General features: G+C 41.2%; 1 protein-coding gene across 4 annotated transcripts in view; it reads left to right on the top strand.

Annotated features, from left to right (window-relative positions):
* The window catches only part of EFCAB11 (EF-hand calcium binding domain 11), a 174,017-nt gene that overhangs the window by 20,973 nt on the left and 134,576 nt on the right, over nt 1-18,468 (top strand). For all 4 annotated transcript variants that reach the window (XM_051826159.2, XM_002719686.5, XM_070065524.1 and 1 more), the window contains exons 4-5: nt 1,069-1,170; nt 2,395-2,485. In XM_051826159.2, coding sequence (XP_051682119.2) covers nt 1,069-1,170; nt 2,395-2,485 — 193 coding nt within the window. The remainder of the gene's footprint in view (nt 1-1,068; nt 1,171-2,394; nt 2,486-18,468) is intronic.

Raw genomic sequence — 18,468 nt, 5'->3', positions numbered from 1 at the left:
TCCCTTGAATCTCGGAGGTTCTTTTTTCCTCTCCTTTTCCAGAGTTTAATACAGGGCCTGGCACTTAGTAGGTCCTGGAATGTTGTAAAAGGGTCAGTAAAAACATAAAGATAGATTTTTTTTTAGTTTATAAATCTCTACAAATACAGAAAAATTATTCTATTTTTTTTAAGCAATCAAAACTATTTTAGGAATGGAATAAAGTTCAGTATTACCTCACCAAAAGGAAAAGGGCATGTGTGGTTAATATATGATTTGGGGCTATTTTTAAAACAGAGTGATGACTTTTTTTAAAAAATGGAAATCCTGAGTTATAAAAATGAACTTCTCTTTTTACATACTTAGGACTCCCTTCTCTAAGATGTTTAAGCTCTTGGCTCCGCTCTTTAAGCCTACTACAAAGATCACATTAGAATTCATTTTCATAGACATCGTAAGCACAGTATCCAATCTCCCGTTATCATGCTGGGTTCTTTTATTATAGGAGTCGCAGGAAGCTGAGCCCGAGGCTGCTGAACACATCGTGGGGTGGATCCAGGGCTGGGGCTGGTGCCAGCTCTATTGTTGATGTAATACTCCCCCCACCTTTATGTGCAGTGTGCCATTGACAGCGACTTTGGAGAAACTACTTCTCTGACCCGATCTCCCAGTTGGAAAAAAAACCCTGCTGCAGTGACATCTGGCTAGGAAGGAAAAAGGGGATCAAAGGCGCATAAGGAAAACTTGATGAGACCTTCTTTAATAGCTAGTTTCGTGCCTGTCTGCCATCTCTGTTAGAGGGAAGAGTGCTCACTTTTCAAGGTCACTATCCCCATCCCCTGAAAAGATCCCATGAACCCTAAGAGTGTCCGTCACATTTGGCATTGATAGCAAGTGTTGGGTGTACCTACCTAGCGCTTAGCAAAACGTCTTAGTGACTATAGATCTTTTGGAGTAAAACTATTCACTGAAATTAAAATAAATTCTGATTATTTGTGTTATATATCACTTTTCATTTCTGTTTTTATTTTTTTCTTTAAGAGGAAAGCTGTCATCTCTGGAAAATTGCTTTTTCCCCTAAACTTCTAGGTGTATTACTTGAGGAGTTTGTAAAGATCATAAGGAAGAAGAAGGAGGCCCAACTATATCAGAATGAAAGAAGACACATCTTCACGGCTTTTGACATTCGCTGTAAGTGTTTTGTGGCTGTTGAGTGTGTGGATGTAGCAAATTACTACTAAGGAGCTGTAAATGAAAATGTATAATCAGTAAATCAAGTTACAGTCTATCTGAGAGGCTATTTGTTACATTCAGTATCAACTATGGTGTTGATGTAAATTTTTTCCTTCTCCATAATCTTAAGCTACACGGAATAATACTTATATATTTAATATATATTTAATTTTTATTTCTTATTTACTTGAAAGGCAGAGAGATGGAGAGAGACAGAGATAGACAGAATGATTTTCCAGCCACTGGTTCACTCCCTAAATGCCCACAACAGCTAGGGCTGGGCCAGGTCAAAGCCAGGAGCTGGGAACCTAATCTGGGTCTCCCATTTGGGTGACAGAGACCCAAATGCTCAAGCCGTCATCATCTGATGCCCCCCAGGGTGTGTTAGCAGGGAGCTGGAATCAAATCAGGAGCAGAGCTAGGACTGGAACTCAGGTATCCTCTATGGTACACGGGCATCGTACGCAGCATCTTAACCACTGTGCCCAGTATCTGCCCCGGATGCAATGAGATTTATAGTTGGATCATGGTGTTTATAATTGTGCCTGCATATCTCTGTACTGTCCCTATATTGTAATGGACAACAGAAGGACTGGCCTTGTGGGGTTATAGACCACAAGTTACCTATGGAAATGTGGGAGACCGTGTGGCTTTCCCCTTCAGCTCCTACTTCCCTCACGTGTGATTGGGGAATTGTTTCCCCACGCCGAGTGTGACTGAGGGAGTTGCCCTCAGACCCCCCTTCCCCCCCACCCCAGCTCAAACATGGGATGAAAAGAGACCAGGCTCTGTGTCTTAGCTGCTGTGTGGTCACTCCCCAAATAATAATATAATTCTAACATGGAGCAAGAAAAAAAAAGTGAATTTTGAAGACTGAATTGTTGTAGCAACTCACAAAGACCATTATTTCACTGAGTACCTTCACAGTCCTTCCCCGAGCAGCACGGTAGGATTGGAAGTGCCCTTGGAGGTCACCCAGGACTGCACTGTGGAGAATGCTAGTCCATTCTCAAATTCTTCCCATGAGACCATCTTGGATTACCATGTATGTAAAGTCAGCTATAAATTATTGCCATTTTCCTAGTAATATTTATGAAAACAGAGGTTCACGCAAATATCATGGCTGAAAGTTCATTGGGTTTATGGAACTAAGAAAATGTTTTCTGTTTTGTTTTCATATAGATCGTGGATTTTTAACTTTGGAAGATTTCCAAAAAGCCTTTAGGCAGGTGGCTCCCAGATTGCCAGAGAGGACTGTTCTTGAGGTCTTCAGGTAGGCACCGACATCTTCACTCAACGTCTGCTCCTTGACTTGCCATTTGCTTTTACAAGTTTTATACTTCCTTATGCTGGCTTTTCACTTGTGAACAGTTTCACAGTGTGGTGTCATGGTCTGGGCGAGAACTCTGAAGTTATCAGTGGATCTATCTATACTCTAGACAGTAGGCACTAACGTGGACCCAGTGGAAAGAGTGCTCGTATCCCAGGCAAGTGCATGAAAACACTTGTGGTAGGAGCAGGACAGGAGCAGGAAGAAAGCAGGACCTCGTATACTTATGCATAGAACAAAGAAAAACCTTCATAGATACCTAACATGGACGCTCATGTTGTCCTCTGGTCTGTATTTCAGTCAAACTCCGGTTTCACCTGGTTGTTGAGTTGTCTGGAGAGGAGAGTGGGAGTTACCTATGGGGACTCCTCATTCACTTGTTTCCCATGCTACACATGTTGCAGTTCACACTTACCTGACAACGTGATGTGACAAGTGTTAGAACTAGTGGTACAATGCCAGGTAGAACATCTGGGCTTGGTGCCAGGCTCCTCCTCCCAATTCCAGCTTCCTGCTAATGCAGACCCTGGGAGGCAGCAGGTGCTGGCCTAAGAAGTTGGTCCCAGCCACCCATGTGGGAGACCTGAATTGAATTCTTGGCTCTTGGCTTCAGCCACAGTTGTTGCAGGCGTTTGGAAACACTGTGTGTCTCAAATGAATAATACTACTTTTTATGAAAAAAATTAGATTATGCAGTTTTCTGAACTAATCCTGACAGAGTGGACCAGTGTCTGCTAGGAAACTGCAGCCCGAAGGCGCTGTCAAACGCACGCACTTGCTGCCCTGGGAAAGTGGTGGAGCTGTCTTGTCTGACACCAAGCACGAGCCCTTCGTCAGCCCTGTTACCAAGCACATACATTAGGGGTCAGTGCACCAGGGAGAGCTAGAATACCAAAATAACAGAAGTTTAAAAAAGATAGAAGTGTATTTCGCACTCACACCAACGTAGGCAACCAGGGCTGAATGACGGCACCGAAGAATGTGGATCCCTTTCCTGTTCCCTGGTTGCCTCAACACTTGGCTTCTCCTCCTTGCTTCCAGATGGTTGCTTAAGTTACAGCCCTCACATATGAATTCCCGCTAGATAGGAGGAGGGAAAGCCGAAGATATGCCCTTCCCTGTAAGGCTATATGTCTTTATCCTGACAGCCCAGTGACCGGATCTTAGTCCCAAGGCTGTATGTCTCTGCAAGGGGAGGGGAGCTAGGAAAATGGAATCTGCTCTGGGCAGTCACATGCCCACTCACAGAGGTGCTGATACGCAGGAAGGAGAGAATGGACAGTGGGGGACTTGCAGCAAATTTCTCGTTTGTGATACATCAACTTAGTGTAAACTGACCAGCAGCCACCCTGTTCAATAGAAATTATCAAGCAGGTAATTTGAATAATTATTGCACTCAGTTTCATTAACAGTGACATGTATGAAATTCACTGAGGCATCTGTCAAGAGCAAAGAAGTTACACCCAGATGTGCACTCAGTGCTATCGGGGGTATTACATAGTGGGTTAAGTTCTTTACAACATAGTAGCATCTTCATATATGCTTGGCAATGAGATGCTAAGGAGTATTGTGTATGTCTACCACACAGAGGTTGTGTTTAACAAAGGAACTAAAAATTGTTACTCTTTTTCCTTTTACAAAAAGGCAATCCAGATTTGCTGACTTTATGTGTTAAATGGTTTTAGTAGATGTTACCTTACAGAGATTTTTGAGAAATATTCTAAAATATTGCCCTTCACCATAAAAGCCATGTTTTAACAATGGATGAGACCTGTCCTACAGGGAGAACATTTTTTAAATGGATGTTTGGTAATGTGATTTTACTTTAAAAAATTATGTGTGTCAGCTGTTAAAACTCTTCATATCTCTGTGTTCAATAACTTAATTGTAGAAATGTGGTTTTAAAAAATTTCATAAAGTTTCACTGGTTTTAGGATACATTTTTTTTATTTTTTAATTTTTTAATTTTTATTTATTTTTTGACAGGCAGAGTGGACAGTGAGAGAGAGAGACAGAGAGAAAGGTCTTCCTTTGCCGTTGGTTCACCCTCCAATGGCTGCCGCGGCCAGCGCGCTGCGGCCGGCACACCGCGCTGATCCGATGGCAGGAGCCAGGAGCCAGGTGCTTTTCCTGGTCTCCCATGGGGTGCAGGGCCCAAGCACTTGGGCCATCCTCCACTGCACTCCCTGGCCACAGCAGAGAGCTGGCCTGGAAGAGGGGCAACCGGGACAGAATCCAGCACCCCAAACAGGACTAGAACCTGGTGTGCCGGCGCCGCTAGGCGGAGGATTAGCCTAGTGAGCCGCGGCGCTGGCCAGGATACATTTTTTTAAATATACAAATTCAGTAGCTTTGATACATTTTCTTCTTCTTCTTCTTTTTTTTTTTTTTTTTGGACAGGCAGAGTGGACAGTGAGAGAGAGAGAGACAGAGAGAAAGGTCTTCCTTTTGCTGTTGGTTTACCCTCCAACGGCCGCCGCGGCCAGCGCGCTGCGGCCGGCACACCGCGCTGATCCTGATGGCAGGAACCAGGTACTTATCCTGGTCTCCCATGGGGTGCAGGGCCCAAGTACTTGGGCCATCCTCCACTGCACTCCCTGGCCACAGCAGAGAGCTGGCCTGGAAGAGGGGCAACCGGGACAGAATCTGGCGCCCCGACCAGGACTAGAACCCGGTGTGCCGGTGCTGCAAGGCAGGGGATTAGCCTAATGAGCCGCGGTGCCGGCTGCTTTGATACATTTTTAAGAGCAACTAATCCATATCAGGAAAGATGGACATTTGTTAGTTGAGTTTCATTTAACAGTAACAAGCAAAAAAAATTAAAATGCAAAATAAATTGAAAATCTTCTAACATTTTGCTTTATCAGAGAATAGAATTAAAAAATTGAGTCTCTCAATGCCATGATGACCTTTTTCCTTTAGATCTATGTATTTTCTGGAAGTGTCTATGACAACTGTTAGAACTAAGCATCAAAACAAATTGAACTTTAAGTTGCTTAATCACAAAAGATGGATTAAGCTAAGGTGTTCATAAACAATAAAAAACATTGGATCACATTGTTCTTATTTCACATTATTAATAACTTCTAATGATAGCAAATAGTTATTTGCTGCTAATAATGAATATTTATATTAAGTCCTTGAGAAATTTCTATGTAATTTTCTAATGCATATAATATAATATGCTAGCACATTGCATATAATGTATAAATAAATATATTTATATTGTAGATTACATGCCCGCAAGTTTTGTGCTACTTGCTAGGGTTGTGTGATCGAAACATTTTGGAGAACACTGCAATAACACAACCCAAACAAGGCGTCTTAATTAATTGGATATGCCCTGCTTAAACTCTTAATTGTATTTTTTTTAAACATCACAATCCCTAAACCAGAACAAATGTTGAATAAAAAGTATTAAATGAAGTTGTGAACCCAGAAAGGAGAGAAAAAATCCTCCCTTTTTGTGCAAATTGAAGTTGGGCAAAAAAACACAGATGGCTCATATTTAGCCCTGTTTCAATGGTGCAAGTAATTATAAAGGATTAAAAAAATAAAAATCATCTACTGAGGCTATTGGTGGTACAAGATTGTATAATGTTGCTAAGATTAGAAATTTTTGCAGAAACTTGAGTAGTTTTTGATGTAATTGACCACATGAATGGAGTTCATTCTCCTGAAGAAAGCTGGTATCTGAAGAACGCTCTCAGAAGACAGCTAGAGAAGGAGAATGTCAGCTAGACCAGTCATCTGTGGTTCGAATGAATGAAGTTTTCTTAGATTCTTCTAAATTATTCCCAAAGAAGTGTCTGAAGATCAAGAGTAGGCTCTTACCTTACAGCATGCTTTTGAATGACAAGTCATCATAGAAGAAATCAAAAGGGAAATAAAAGAATTCCTAGAAATGAATGAAGGTGACACCCTATCAAAACTTATGGGATACAGGAAAAGCAGTGTTAAGAGGAAAGTTTATAGCAATTAGCACTTACATCACGTAATTGGAAAAATATCAAATAAATTATGTAACTGTATCTCAAAGACCTAGAAAAACAAGAACAAACCAAATCCAAAGTCCGTAGGAAGAAAGAAATAATTACAATTAGAGAAGAAATAAACAAACTTGAAACCAAAAAAGATACAAAATGAAAAGTTGTTTTTTGAAAAAATAAACAATTGATAAACTGTTGGTCCAACTAACCAAAAAAAAAGGTGGGGGGGAGAAGACCCAAATTATTAAAATCAACATGAAAAAGGAGGTATTACCATGGATACCACAGAAATGAAGAGAGTCATCAGGAATTACTACAAACAGCTACATGCCTACAAATTAGAAAATCTAGAAGAAATGAATAGATTCCTGGAAAGATATAATCTATGAAAATTGAGTCATGAACACATAGAAAACCTAGACAGGCCAATAACTGAGATGGAGATTGAATTAGTAGTAAAGATACTCCCAACAAAGAAAAGCCCAGGACTGGATGACTTCACTACTGAATTCTTCTCAAACTATTCAGAACAACTGAAAGGGAGGGAATCCTCCCAAACTCCTTCTTTCAACTTCTGTCAACTTAATTCCAAAGCCAGGAAAATATGCAACAAAGCAGGAGATCTATAGACTAATATCCCTGATGAACATAGATGCAAAAATCCTCTACAAAATATTAGCTAACTGAATCCAACAACTCAGAAAGATCATTCACCCGGACCAAGTAGGATTTATCCTGGTATGCAGGGATGGTTCAACATGCAAATCAATAAATGCAGTATATCACATTAGCAAATTAAAGAATAAAAACCATATGATTATCTCAATAGATGCAGAGTAAGCGTTTGATAAAATACAACATCCCTTCATGAAAAAAACCTTAAGAAAATTGGATATAGAAGAAACATTCCTCAACATAATCAAGGCAATATATGACAACCCCACAGCCAGCATCATATTGTATAGGGAAAAGTTGGAAACACGTCCAACAAGATCTGCAACCAGGCAAGGATGCCCACCTTCCATTGCTATTCAATATAGTTCTGGAAGTTTTAGCCAGAGCCATTGGACAAGACTAAGAAATCTAAGGGATACAAATTGGAAAGGAGGAACTAAATTATCCCTGTATGCAGATGACATGATCCTGTATATAGGGAAACCAAGACTCCACTAAGAGACTATTGGAACTCATAAGAGAGCTTGGTAAAGTTTCAGGATATAAAATCAACACATAAAAATCAATAGCCTTTGTATATACAAACAATGCAATGGTTGAGAAAGAAGTTGTAAGGTCAATACCATTCACAATGGCTAAAAAAAATATTTAAATACCTTGGAATAAATTTAACCAAGGATGTAAAAGAGCTCTATAATGAAAATTACAAAACATTAACAAACAAAAGACACACCAAAAAATGGGGAAAAATATCTATGTTTATGAGTTGGTAGAATTTATATCATCAAAATGTCCATACTACTGAAAGCAGTTTACAGATTCAGTGTGATTGCAATCAAAATATCAAGGACATTCTTCTCAGATCTCAAAAAAATAATACTAAACTTCATATGGAAACACAAGAGACTGAATAGCTAAAGTAATCTTCAACAACAACAACAAAAGCCAGAGGCACCACAATACCATATTTCATGTGGTATGTGAAGACATACAACAACGTAGTTAAAATCAGAACAACCTTGTACTGGCACAAAAATAAACACGAATATTAGATAGAATAGAAACCCCAGAAATTAGTCCATGCAACTACAACCAACTAATCTTTGACAAACAAGATAAAATCAATCCCTGGAGAAAGGGCAGTCTATTCAACAAATAGAGTTGGCAAAATAGAATCTACACATGCAGAAGTATAAAACAAGACCCCTACCTTACACCTTATGCAAAAATCAACTCACAGTAGATGATAGTTTTAAGTCTGTGACCTGATACCATCTAATTACTAGAGGAAAACATCATGGAAACTCTGCAAGACATTGGCATAGACAAAGATTTCTTGAAAAAGACCCCCAGAAGCACAGGCAGTAAAAGCAAAAATAGACAAATGGGATCATATCAAATTAAGAAGCTTCTGCACAGCAAATGTTCAATAAAGTGAACAGCCAGCTGACAGAATGGGATAAAATATTTGCAAACTATGCAACTGATAAAGGATTAATATCTAAGATCTATAAAGAGCTCAACAAACTCAACAGTCACTGGGAAAAAGACATAAACAGCCATTTTTCAAAGGATGAAATGCAAATGGCTAACAGGTACATGAAATCACTAGCCATTAGGTAAATGCAAATAAAAATCATATTAAGGTTTCACCTCACTCCAGCTAGAATGGCTCTCATACAGAAATCAAAAAATAAGAAATGCTGGCAAGGATGTGGGGAAAATAGGTACCCTAATATACTGTTGGTAGGAATGTAAACTAGTACAACCATTATGGAAGACAGTATAGAGAAATCTGAAAATAGATCTACCATATGACCTGGCCATCCCATTCCTGGACATTTACCCAGAGGAAATGAAATCAGCATATGAAAGTGTTATTTGTAGGGGCCAGCGCTGTGGCGCAGCGAGTTAACACCCTGGCCTGAAGTGCGGGATCCCATATGGGTGCCAGTTCTAGTCCCGGCTGCTCCTCTTCTGATCCAGCTCTCTGCTATGGCCTGGGATAGCAGTAGAAGATGGCCCAAGTCCTTGGGACCCTGCCCCTATATGGGAGACCCAGAAGAAGCTCCTGGCTTCTGGCTTTGGATCGGCACAGTACCGGCTGTTGCGGCCAATGGGGAGTGAACCATCTGATGGAAGACCTCTCTCTCTCTCTCTGCCTATCCTCTCTATGTGTCACTCTGACTCTCAAGTAAAAAATAAATCTTAAAAAAAGAGTTATTTGCACACAAATATTTATTGCAGCTCAGCTCACAATAACTAAGCTATGGAATCAACCCAATGTCCATAATCTAATGACTAAATAAAGAAAATGTGTATATATACACTGTGGAATACTGCTGAGCCATAAAAAGAATGAAATCTTGTCTTTTGCAATAAAATGGTGCATGCTATTGGGAACCATTAAGATTATTGAAATAGGACAGTCCTCAAAAAGACAAGTATCATATAAACGTTTCCCTGGTATGTGATAATACAGAATGCAAAAAATGTTTAGGAATGAAATGACATCTTCTGATTTGATTATTGTTTTTAGCTCTTTTTTATACTCTTGTGCTCCTGTGTTCTTTCTGCTTTTATTTATTTGTTAGTGTCTCATTAAGCCTGTGAATAAATGGTATATTGAAATAATGTTTTTGCAAAAATTAAAAAAGGAAGGAAGAGAGAAATGGAGGGAAAGAGATAAAGGGAGGAAATAAGATTGTCTTTTTAAAATTGTACTTATGAAACAAATGAGATTTGTTCTCTTGATATTAATAAAATTTTTTTAAAATAGTAGTCTTTTTAGGAAGTATTTGTTCATATTGCAGTTTCATTTTACAAAACAAACCAAATGACAGTAAAATCAAACAATCCAGAGACTTGGACATAAGGATTCACAGAATCACTTCCCTCCATGACTTGATAGAAACACTGGTGTCTTGTTCTTCAACACTGAGAATACTACAGGAACTAATGGTGATGCTTTTATAAGCTTTGTGATTTGTTGTCTACTTTTCTGATATTGTTTACTGTAGTAATTCCATCGTGAATGAAAGCAGTGGTTTGTAAGAAAACACTCATGGATCATTAGGACTCATAACATTCACATTCTGCTCTGTATTCCTAACTTCTTTTGTTTTAGTCTCAGTTTTGCAGTGAAATGAATTCGAAGTACACTTCCAAGCCTTGTGCCATTGTTTCTGCTTAGCTGGAGTTTATTCTTTAGTAGGGATCATAAGAACTGTATTCCCTGTTGTCTTTCATGTCCAGAAATGTTTATTGGGGCATTGTACTTAATAAAAATAGATGATGGCTTGAATGCTACCATTTTGAGTCACTTTCTTGGAGAAATCTAGTTAGTTGGAAGTCCTTTTATATTTTTTGTTAATATTAATTTCAAAAATCCTTGCTTTGTTCACCATGTCTCTTAGTGTATTTTCCACTTTGTGCTGAATCCAGTATGACTTTCTTTTTTCTGTCTTGAGTTTTCTCTTACATTTCTTTCCTGAGCTATATCTGTAGGTGTTTTATGTCCTTTTTTGACTTTCCTGTTATCTAGTTATTTATAGTATCTCTTGTAAGCTGATCTGTATCAACTTTCAACTCTTGTTTTATGGAAATGTTGGCTTTGTTAGGGGGCAACGATGATTCTTCACTGAGTGATTGAGTCGGGGATGCTCACTGTAACTTTTTGGCATAAATTAATGAAAGTGAATTTTCTACTGAGGTGAGGGTTATGAAAAACAAATTACTTCCTTAAACCAAGTGATAAAGTACAAAATCAAAACTTGGTGCTACTATTTTTTCTCTAAATATATCATAAGATATATCATAGTTGAATTTTGAAATTTGAGATTTGTTTCAGTGTTTAAAATTTGAGACTTTGGTTTCTTCTTAGAGCTGGCAGTCATTATTATTTTTTTTTGTATACTAAAATAGCTGAGGCTGTATCAAAGATTATGTTTGTTATTATTCAGAGTTTCTTAGGAAATTCCTTACTTGAAGACTCTTTTTTTCCTACCCTCTAGAAATGGCAGAAGTTCAAGAGACATAGAGCTGTAGAGGACTGTTTATACTATGGGATTAATGTTAGATATTGAACCGTCTTTAGCACTTAAAGATTAAAACAGGAAACATCTTTCCTCTTTAGCAAAAGAACTTGGTGAAAACTTTGTGTTGCTGCTGTTGTTGTTTTGTTAGTGTTTAGAAATCTCAAGGGAGCCTGACAGGTAAAGGTAACCTGGCTTCCAGCATATGGTCCTTTCTCAAACATCTGGTCCCCTTTCCATTGGTCCCTGATTCCTGTGTTTCCCTCGGCACAGTGCTTGTTCTCTGGATTGTGTGATGTGCAGTTTTCCTTTGGTTTCTCTCTCTTGGCGGTGCCTCTCCCTCTTCCTTGGCTATGCAAATTTGAATTATCTTTTAAGGTCATGCTCAGTACTGCTTTTTTCTTGTTGTTTTTTCATCCTGCTACCTTGAACGGCTTGTCTCCTTTCTCTAAATTTTGGTGATATTTATTGTTTTGTATTATTTCAACCACTTACTTGGTAAACAGAAATATGGTGTTTATCATCATCTCCATAAAATACCTCAAGTTCTCTGGGTTTATGGACTCACCTATAATCTCCAGCAGCACTGGCCTGTTGCTTTATGCATTGCAGTTAATAAATAATTGTTGGTCTATTGTCACTTAGGCTAAATACCCAAGGACAGTGAAATTCCCACTTAGAGTTTTCTTCATGGTTTAATTTATTTCTTATAAACTAGGAAAGAGTACTTTAAATGCAATCAGGAGCTTTATAGCCACATGTGGCTTTATTTTCCATTTTCTCTTTCTCCATGTGATTTTCATGAATTAATCTCCAACGGCCTTTTTCTGCTTTATTTTTGGGGGCATTTTCAGCTCATGAGTTAGCCTCAGCTGTCATCAGAGAGCTGGCTTAATGCTTCTTCTTGACTCTGCCCGCCGTCAGCACCCCATGGTACTTCTGGCTGGCGTTTTGTTCTGCCTGGGTCTGTTTACTTCTCCATGCCTCAGAGCCTTCTCTGTCTCATTGTCAGCACCGAGATTTGTACGTTTCCACCACCTGTCAGTTGGCAAAAAGCTCTGGGAAGCTTCCTTTGCTTCCCAGCTATGAAATGAAATGTGGACATGCAGAAGGCCTTTGGTCTGACTCCGTTCCCAGGATTCGGAGTTCACAGGTGAATAGCCACAGACTAAGGTAAAGCGAGAATATTGAGATGCCAAAAATACACACCAGTCACAGCTGGAGACATTGGAAGTTATATCTTGGTATTTTGGGTTGTGAGAGTCCCTTTTTTATATTTATGAGGGAAGGTCAGAGAACATGGAACATCTAAATCTCCTTTTTGGGTATTAAAAATTGGTTCAAAATCAGAGCATGATGATTTGCTGAATAAAATATGTTGAATGTCAGAGAGTTAGCGGGGGGTAGGGACTAAGGGATTCAATTGTGAAAGGGAATGATGGATATTCTCTCCAATGCCTCCTGTCACAGCCGTTATAGAGGAAGGGGTTGTCATGAGCTTGAGTAAACCATCGAACGCTGAATGGAAGAGTCTTACAGAGATGGGGGCTAAGGGAAGTGATTTAAGGTAGCATTTTTTTTTTTTTTTTTCAAATCACTTGCATCTCTTTCGAAATGTTATTCTGTAGTGAGTTCCTCAGCTTCCCGTAATTCCTATCTGCCAGTTGCCGACTTGTTGCATCTCATTTTCTGGTATAGGTCTCTAACAAGAAAAAGTTTCCCAGTCATCATTTGGGACATCAGAATGATTCTTTATAAAGTTCAGTCATGTGATTACAGTTAAGTCAAAGTTATTATCATGAGTACCTGCCCCAGTGAATATGCTTGTTCATCTGTATACCTACATGCTTCTTTGTATGGGCTGGCGTTGCAACATAGCATGAAAAACTGCCGCCTGCAACACCAGCATCCCATATGGGCACTGGTTCGAGTCCTGGCTGCTCCACTTCCCATCCAACTGCCTGCTAATACACCTGGGAAAGCAGTGGAACATGGCCCAAGTGCTTGGTCCCCTGTCACGCATGTGGGAGACTTAGGTAAAGCTCCTGGAACCTAGCTCCGGCTTGGCCCAGCCCTGGCTGTTGCAGCCATCTGGGGAGTGAACCAGAGGATGGAAGATCTCTCTGTCTCTCCCTCTCTGTGTAACTCTTTCAAATAAATAAATAAATAAAATTATTTGATGTAACTGCCATTATTTTTTAAAAAAGAAAAAGGAGACTGGAAATTGTATCTCTTTCATTGTAGATAGCGGTCAATAGCTTTATCTGCAAGAGTGATGGCCAAAGTTGTAGACTTCTTGAGTTTCCAATTTTTATTTCATTAATTTGTGTGTCTTCTCTGCAACAGTAATGCCTTAGTTTTTATTCCACTTTTTCTCATTCAGAATTTTGCTGTCAGATTCCCCTCTCCAGTTAGCCCCTTACATGTGCTTAGTGCACGAGGACTGGAACGTGGACCTTTGCAAGCTGACCTCAGAATTTCCTCTCTGAGGGACTCCCAGGACCTAACATGCAGTATATTGAATAAATCTCTCTGTGAGATATCCTGCTATAAAACGACCAGTATTTGAGGAGATGGATATGCCGGTTACCCTGATCTGATCATTTTACGTTTTGTACATGTATTGAAGTATCACGGGGTTCTCCGTCAATATGTATAATTGCATGTCAATTAAAAATTTTAAATCCAGCTATAGAAGTATATTCTAGTTATTAAAAAATGCCAGCTTTTCATTGATTTTTCCTCATGAACAAAAATTATTTCCTTGCATTCGAGGATAGTGTTTTTACCAATATGAACTTTAGACTTGGTAATGCAAGAGTTGTGGCTCAGGAACTAGACCAGGAACAATTAAAGAATAATGACTTCATCCCATTTGTCTTTAAATAGAATGTGTTACTTTTATTTCTTCAGTTAAGCTATCGTGATTCATGTTATCAAGAATGTGTTACTTGGAAGGAATATATTTCATCTCTTTGACATTTAGGATGTCTTGATTTGGTGGTCTTCTCCCAGGTGAAACCCATCCGGGTGCAGTTTCTGCTCACCCTTCGAGGCCCAGATGTTAAGCCATCGCTTGCCTTGAAAACTGACTCACACACTACATCCCAGCCACCCACCTTCCAGTATCCATAAAGGAAATTGTCTCCCCTGCTTTAAACCCCCAACCTGCTGTAAATGTCTTCCTCCTCATAGAGGAGGCATATCTGTATATTATTTGCAGTATCAGAATGCGAGCTTAGCACGAGCAGGTATGGCAGAGAGTGTCTGTCATCCCACTCCTGTAGCACAATCTGGGGGTCTAAACAGGTGATGGCTACGTTTTATGTAAATGAGTGGCTTCTGTGGAAAACAGACGTTTTGTCTTAGGTTTTTTGTTTTGCTCTCCAAATGCCACACTGGCACTGCGGAGGGGGATGGGGTCCAGTGAAGCCCCTGCTGGCCATCAGGAGACGGAGTTCTGGTCCCAGCGCAAGCGTGCTTTAGTCTTTCCACAGATGCCCGAGCCCCTCTGGGTGCACGCTCCTCATCTCGGAGGTGAGGGGTTGTGTTCAGGGATGGCAGGCTTCACTGGTGGGTTATTTAGCATGGAGAGCGGCGTGGTAGCACAGACAGTACCCAGCACCCACCGCAGCGTGAATGCAGATGTGGTCTGTCAGTGTGACAAAGGCTGTTCTCACAGGAAATTACTGCCTGTGACAGCGCTGCAACCCCAGGTTTCGTTTTCAGGATGTCACTGTAACAAGTGTTGTGGCCAACGCGTCTAATTCCTCATCTGCATATATGGTGGAATCCGCTGTTCTTGCTGTAACAGCGCGAGGGCCATTTTTCTCTTAATTCAACTGTCACGTAAGAAACTGCTGCCGTGGTTTCTTTCTGTGACCAAATGTTGCGAACCCTTTCAGTCATCCTTGAAGTTATTAATAGCTGCACATCATGAATGTATTCATGCCATTTTCCTTTACAGAGAAAGGAATCAATTTCTTGTGTGTGTTGTAGTTAGCTAACTTCTAGGTGGAAATTTTGATACTATTGTGTATTATATTTATAAAAGAGAAACCTAATTTAGAAATTGTTAACTAATTTATTTGAATAAGAGAGAGAGAGAGAGGATGAGAGAGAGAGAGAGAATGAGAGAGAGAGAAAGTGTCTTTTACATACTGGCTCACTCTGCAGATACCTGTAACAGTTCTGGAGCTGGGCCAGGCTGAAGCCAGGAGCCCAGAACTTAGTCCAACTCTCCCCCATGGGTGGCAGGGGCCCAGTACTTGAACCATCACTGCATCACACTCCCCGCACCCCCCTTAGCAGGTTGTGCATTAGCAGGAAGCTAGAATCAGAAAGTGGTGCTGGGACTTGAACCCAGGTACTCTGATATGGAATGTGGGCATCCCAAGTGGTGATGTAATTGCTGCACCACATGACTACCCCATGCTTACTTTAGTATGATCCCTGGGTGACTCACATGCACATTAAAGTTTTAAAATCACTGGTCTGTTCTAGTTAAACGTAGGATAATAACTGTGAATTATATTATTTTTAATGTCATGCTCTGACTTCAATAGCTTTTTGTTGCTGACCAGATAGTCTAGATTCCTTAGCCCGACATGCAAGGCCTACATAGAAACTGGTATGTGTTTTTCACATGTCTCCCACATTTCCCTGATGAAACATTCCACTCTACCATTCTGGTCTGCTTGTCTCATTGCTCTGCTGGCACTTTTTTTTTTTAAGATTTTTATTTATTTATTTGAGAGGTGGAGTTACAGACAGAGGAGAAAGACAGACAGAGGAGAAAGAGAGAGAGAGAGGAGAAAGTCTTCCATCAGCTGATTCACTCCCCAGATGGCTGCAAAGGCTGGAGCTGGACTGACTCAAAGCCAGGAGCCAGGAACCTCCTCTGGGTCTCCCACGTGGGTGCAGGGGCCCAAGCACTTGAGCCATCTTCTACTGCTTTCCCAGGCCATAGCAGAGAGCTGGATCAGAAGTGGAGCAGCTGGAGGCCAGCACTGTGGAGCAGTGGGCTAGGCCTCTGCCTGCTGCGCCAGCACCCTGGGTTCTAGTCCTGGTTGGGGCGCTGGATTCTGTCCCGGTTGTCCCTCTTCCATTCCAGCTCTCTGCTGTGGCCTGGGAAGGCAGTGGAGGATGGCTCAAGTGCTTGGGCTGTGCACCCGCAAGGGAGACCAGGAGGAAGCACCTGGCTCCTGGCTTCGGATTGGGGCAATGCGCCTGCCGTGGTGGCCATTTGGGGGTAAACCAACAGAAGGAAGACCTGTCTCTCTGTGTCTCTCTCTCTCTCACTGTCTAACTCTGCCTGTCAAAAAAAAAAAAAAAAAAAGTGGAGCAGCCAGGACTTGAACCAGCACCCATATGGGATTCTGGCACCGCAGGCAGAGGCCTAGCCCACTGCGCCACAGTGCCGGCCCCTCTGCTGGCACTTTTGTCCATGCCAGGTTCACTGCTCTTTCTCTTCCTCCTCCTCCCACTTCCCCATCCGTGTATCTAAATGGTTTCCTCAGTGGAATGCTCTCTTCTGTAGCCTTCCCTGTCGTGCTAACCCACGAAGTGCCTTTCCTCCTCCTTAGGGCTCAGGTACCACCTTGCATGTTAATGTGTCCAATAACAGTGACTGCGGCACCTCTGGTAGCTGACATTTCCCGAGTATTTACTCTGCCCCAGGCACTGTGCTGAATTGAGCCTCGTGGGAGCCAGGAGGGTTTGGCTTTTTGTATCACCCTGAGGGAGAACTTGGAGAAGCAAAGGACTTGCTCAGGTCTACGCACTGCTTAGTATTGGAACGCAAATTCAAACCAGGGAGACCAACTTTAATAGTATGACACCTTGAGTGCAGGAAGCATACTTTTGTATCCCCACAATGCTTAGCACAAGCGTGAGGAAGCAAGGCTCCTAAAAAGTGTTCTTGACAAACGAGTTGCATCATAGTCCCTGTTCCCGTGAACTGGTTTGGTTTGGGTTGTTGTCCTTGAGATCTCATGTGAATTTCTGAACTATAAACAAACCAAACTGTTTACAAAAATGTACAGAAGAAAGATGATCCAGAATTTTGTCACATGAAACCGTGGTGGCCAAGCCAGTTCAAGTGGCTTCAATAGGAAACCACATGTTTTACATGTTGGCTATAGAATTATCACAATACCAAACTATGTGAAAACAAATTGCAAAAGCAAACAAAAACAAAAACAAAAACAAAAAAAAAACCTTAAAATTGACAAATGGAGTATTCTTGTAATTTTAACTGTGTAGGAGTGCAAAACCAAATTCCTGATTTTTGTTTTTGTAAGGCAGGATTCTACTTTCACTCGAAGATCCTTCTACTCAGTTACTGTGAGTTCACAATTGAGTTTTACTGAGTTCACCATCTCGCCCACCGTACTAGTCAGCATTTTGTTACTACAGCTAAATACCTGATGCAAGATACTCATGGGAGAAGGGGATTTAATTTGGTTCATGATTTCGGAGGTTCACAGTACAAGATCAGATTGCCCCATTGGTGTGGCACTTAATGAAGGCAGTGGATGGCAGAATATGGACAGAGGAAGAATTGTAAGAGAAGTCAGGAAGCAGAGAAAGAGAGGTCCTAGGCCCAACTCAACTTTTATAACTGATCCTCTGTGATAACTACCTTCCAAGGGCACGCCCCCTATGACCTACGTGCCTTACACTAGGCCTACCTCCCAGGCACCATAACTGGATCAAGCCTCCACCCTTAATCCATCTACCATTAATGTTAATCCATTAACCCTTAACATAAGACTTTGGGGACCAAGCCTTTAACAAATGAGCCCTTGAGAAACACCCAGACTTATACCCATACCATCACACCCACACTTTCCACTCCTCCCTGCTTGCTTGTAACCTGCTGCTGAAGAAAATCAGGGCCACGCAGTGATGAAGGCCATGGCAGAGGAGTGTGGTGCATCTTAGTTCCTGCTCTTTCCCTTGCCTCTGCCTGGCCCAGCTCTTGAAGCTCCTGGTGGCTCATTTGGTGGACTCAGGCTCACCCAGCTCCCAAGTCCACCCCGGGAGGGGCTCATCACTCACTTCTGTGCCTCCCACCCATGGTCTGGTTCCTGGTGGCTAGACTCTCCTGCTTTTCCCTATCATCTTCTTCTTTCCCATGTCATATCCTCCAAATCCCCCACCTCATTTCTCTGTAGCCGCCGGTAAGCCTCGAGAATGGTGACCCCCTTTGTCTCTCTTGTATACT

This window comes from Oryctolagus cuniculus, chromosome 20 (genome assembly GCF_964237555.1).
Source record: "Oryctolagus cuniculus chromosome 20, mOryCun1.1, whole genome shotgun sequence".
Lineage (NCBI taxonomy): Eukaryota > Metazoa > Chordata > Mammalia > Lagomorpha > Leporidae > Oryctolagus > Oryctolagus cuniculus.
The sequence above is the reverse complement of the archived record's forward strand: the minus strand, read 5'-3'. Positions and strand labels throughout refer to the sequence as shown.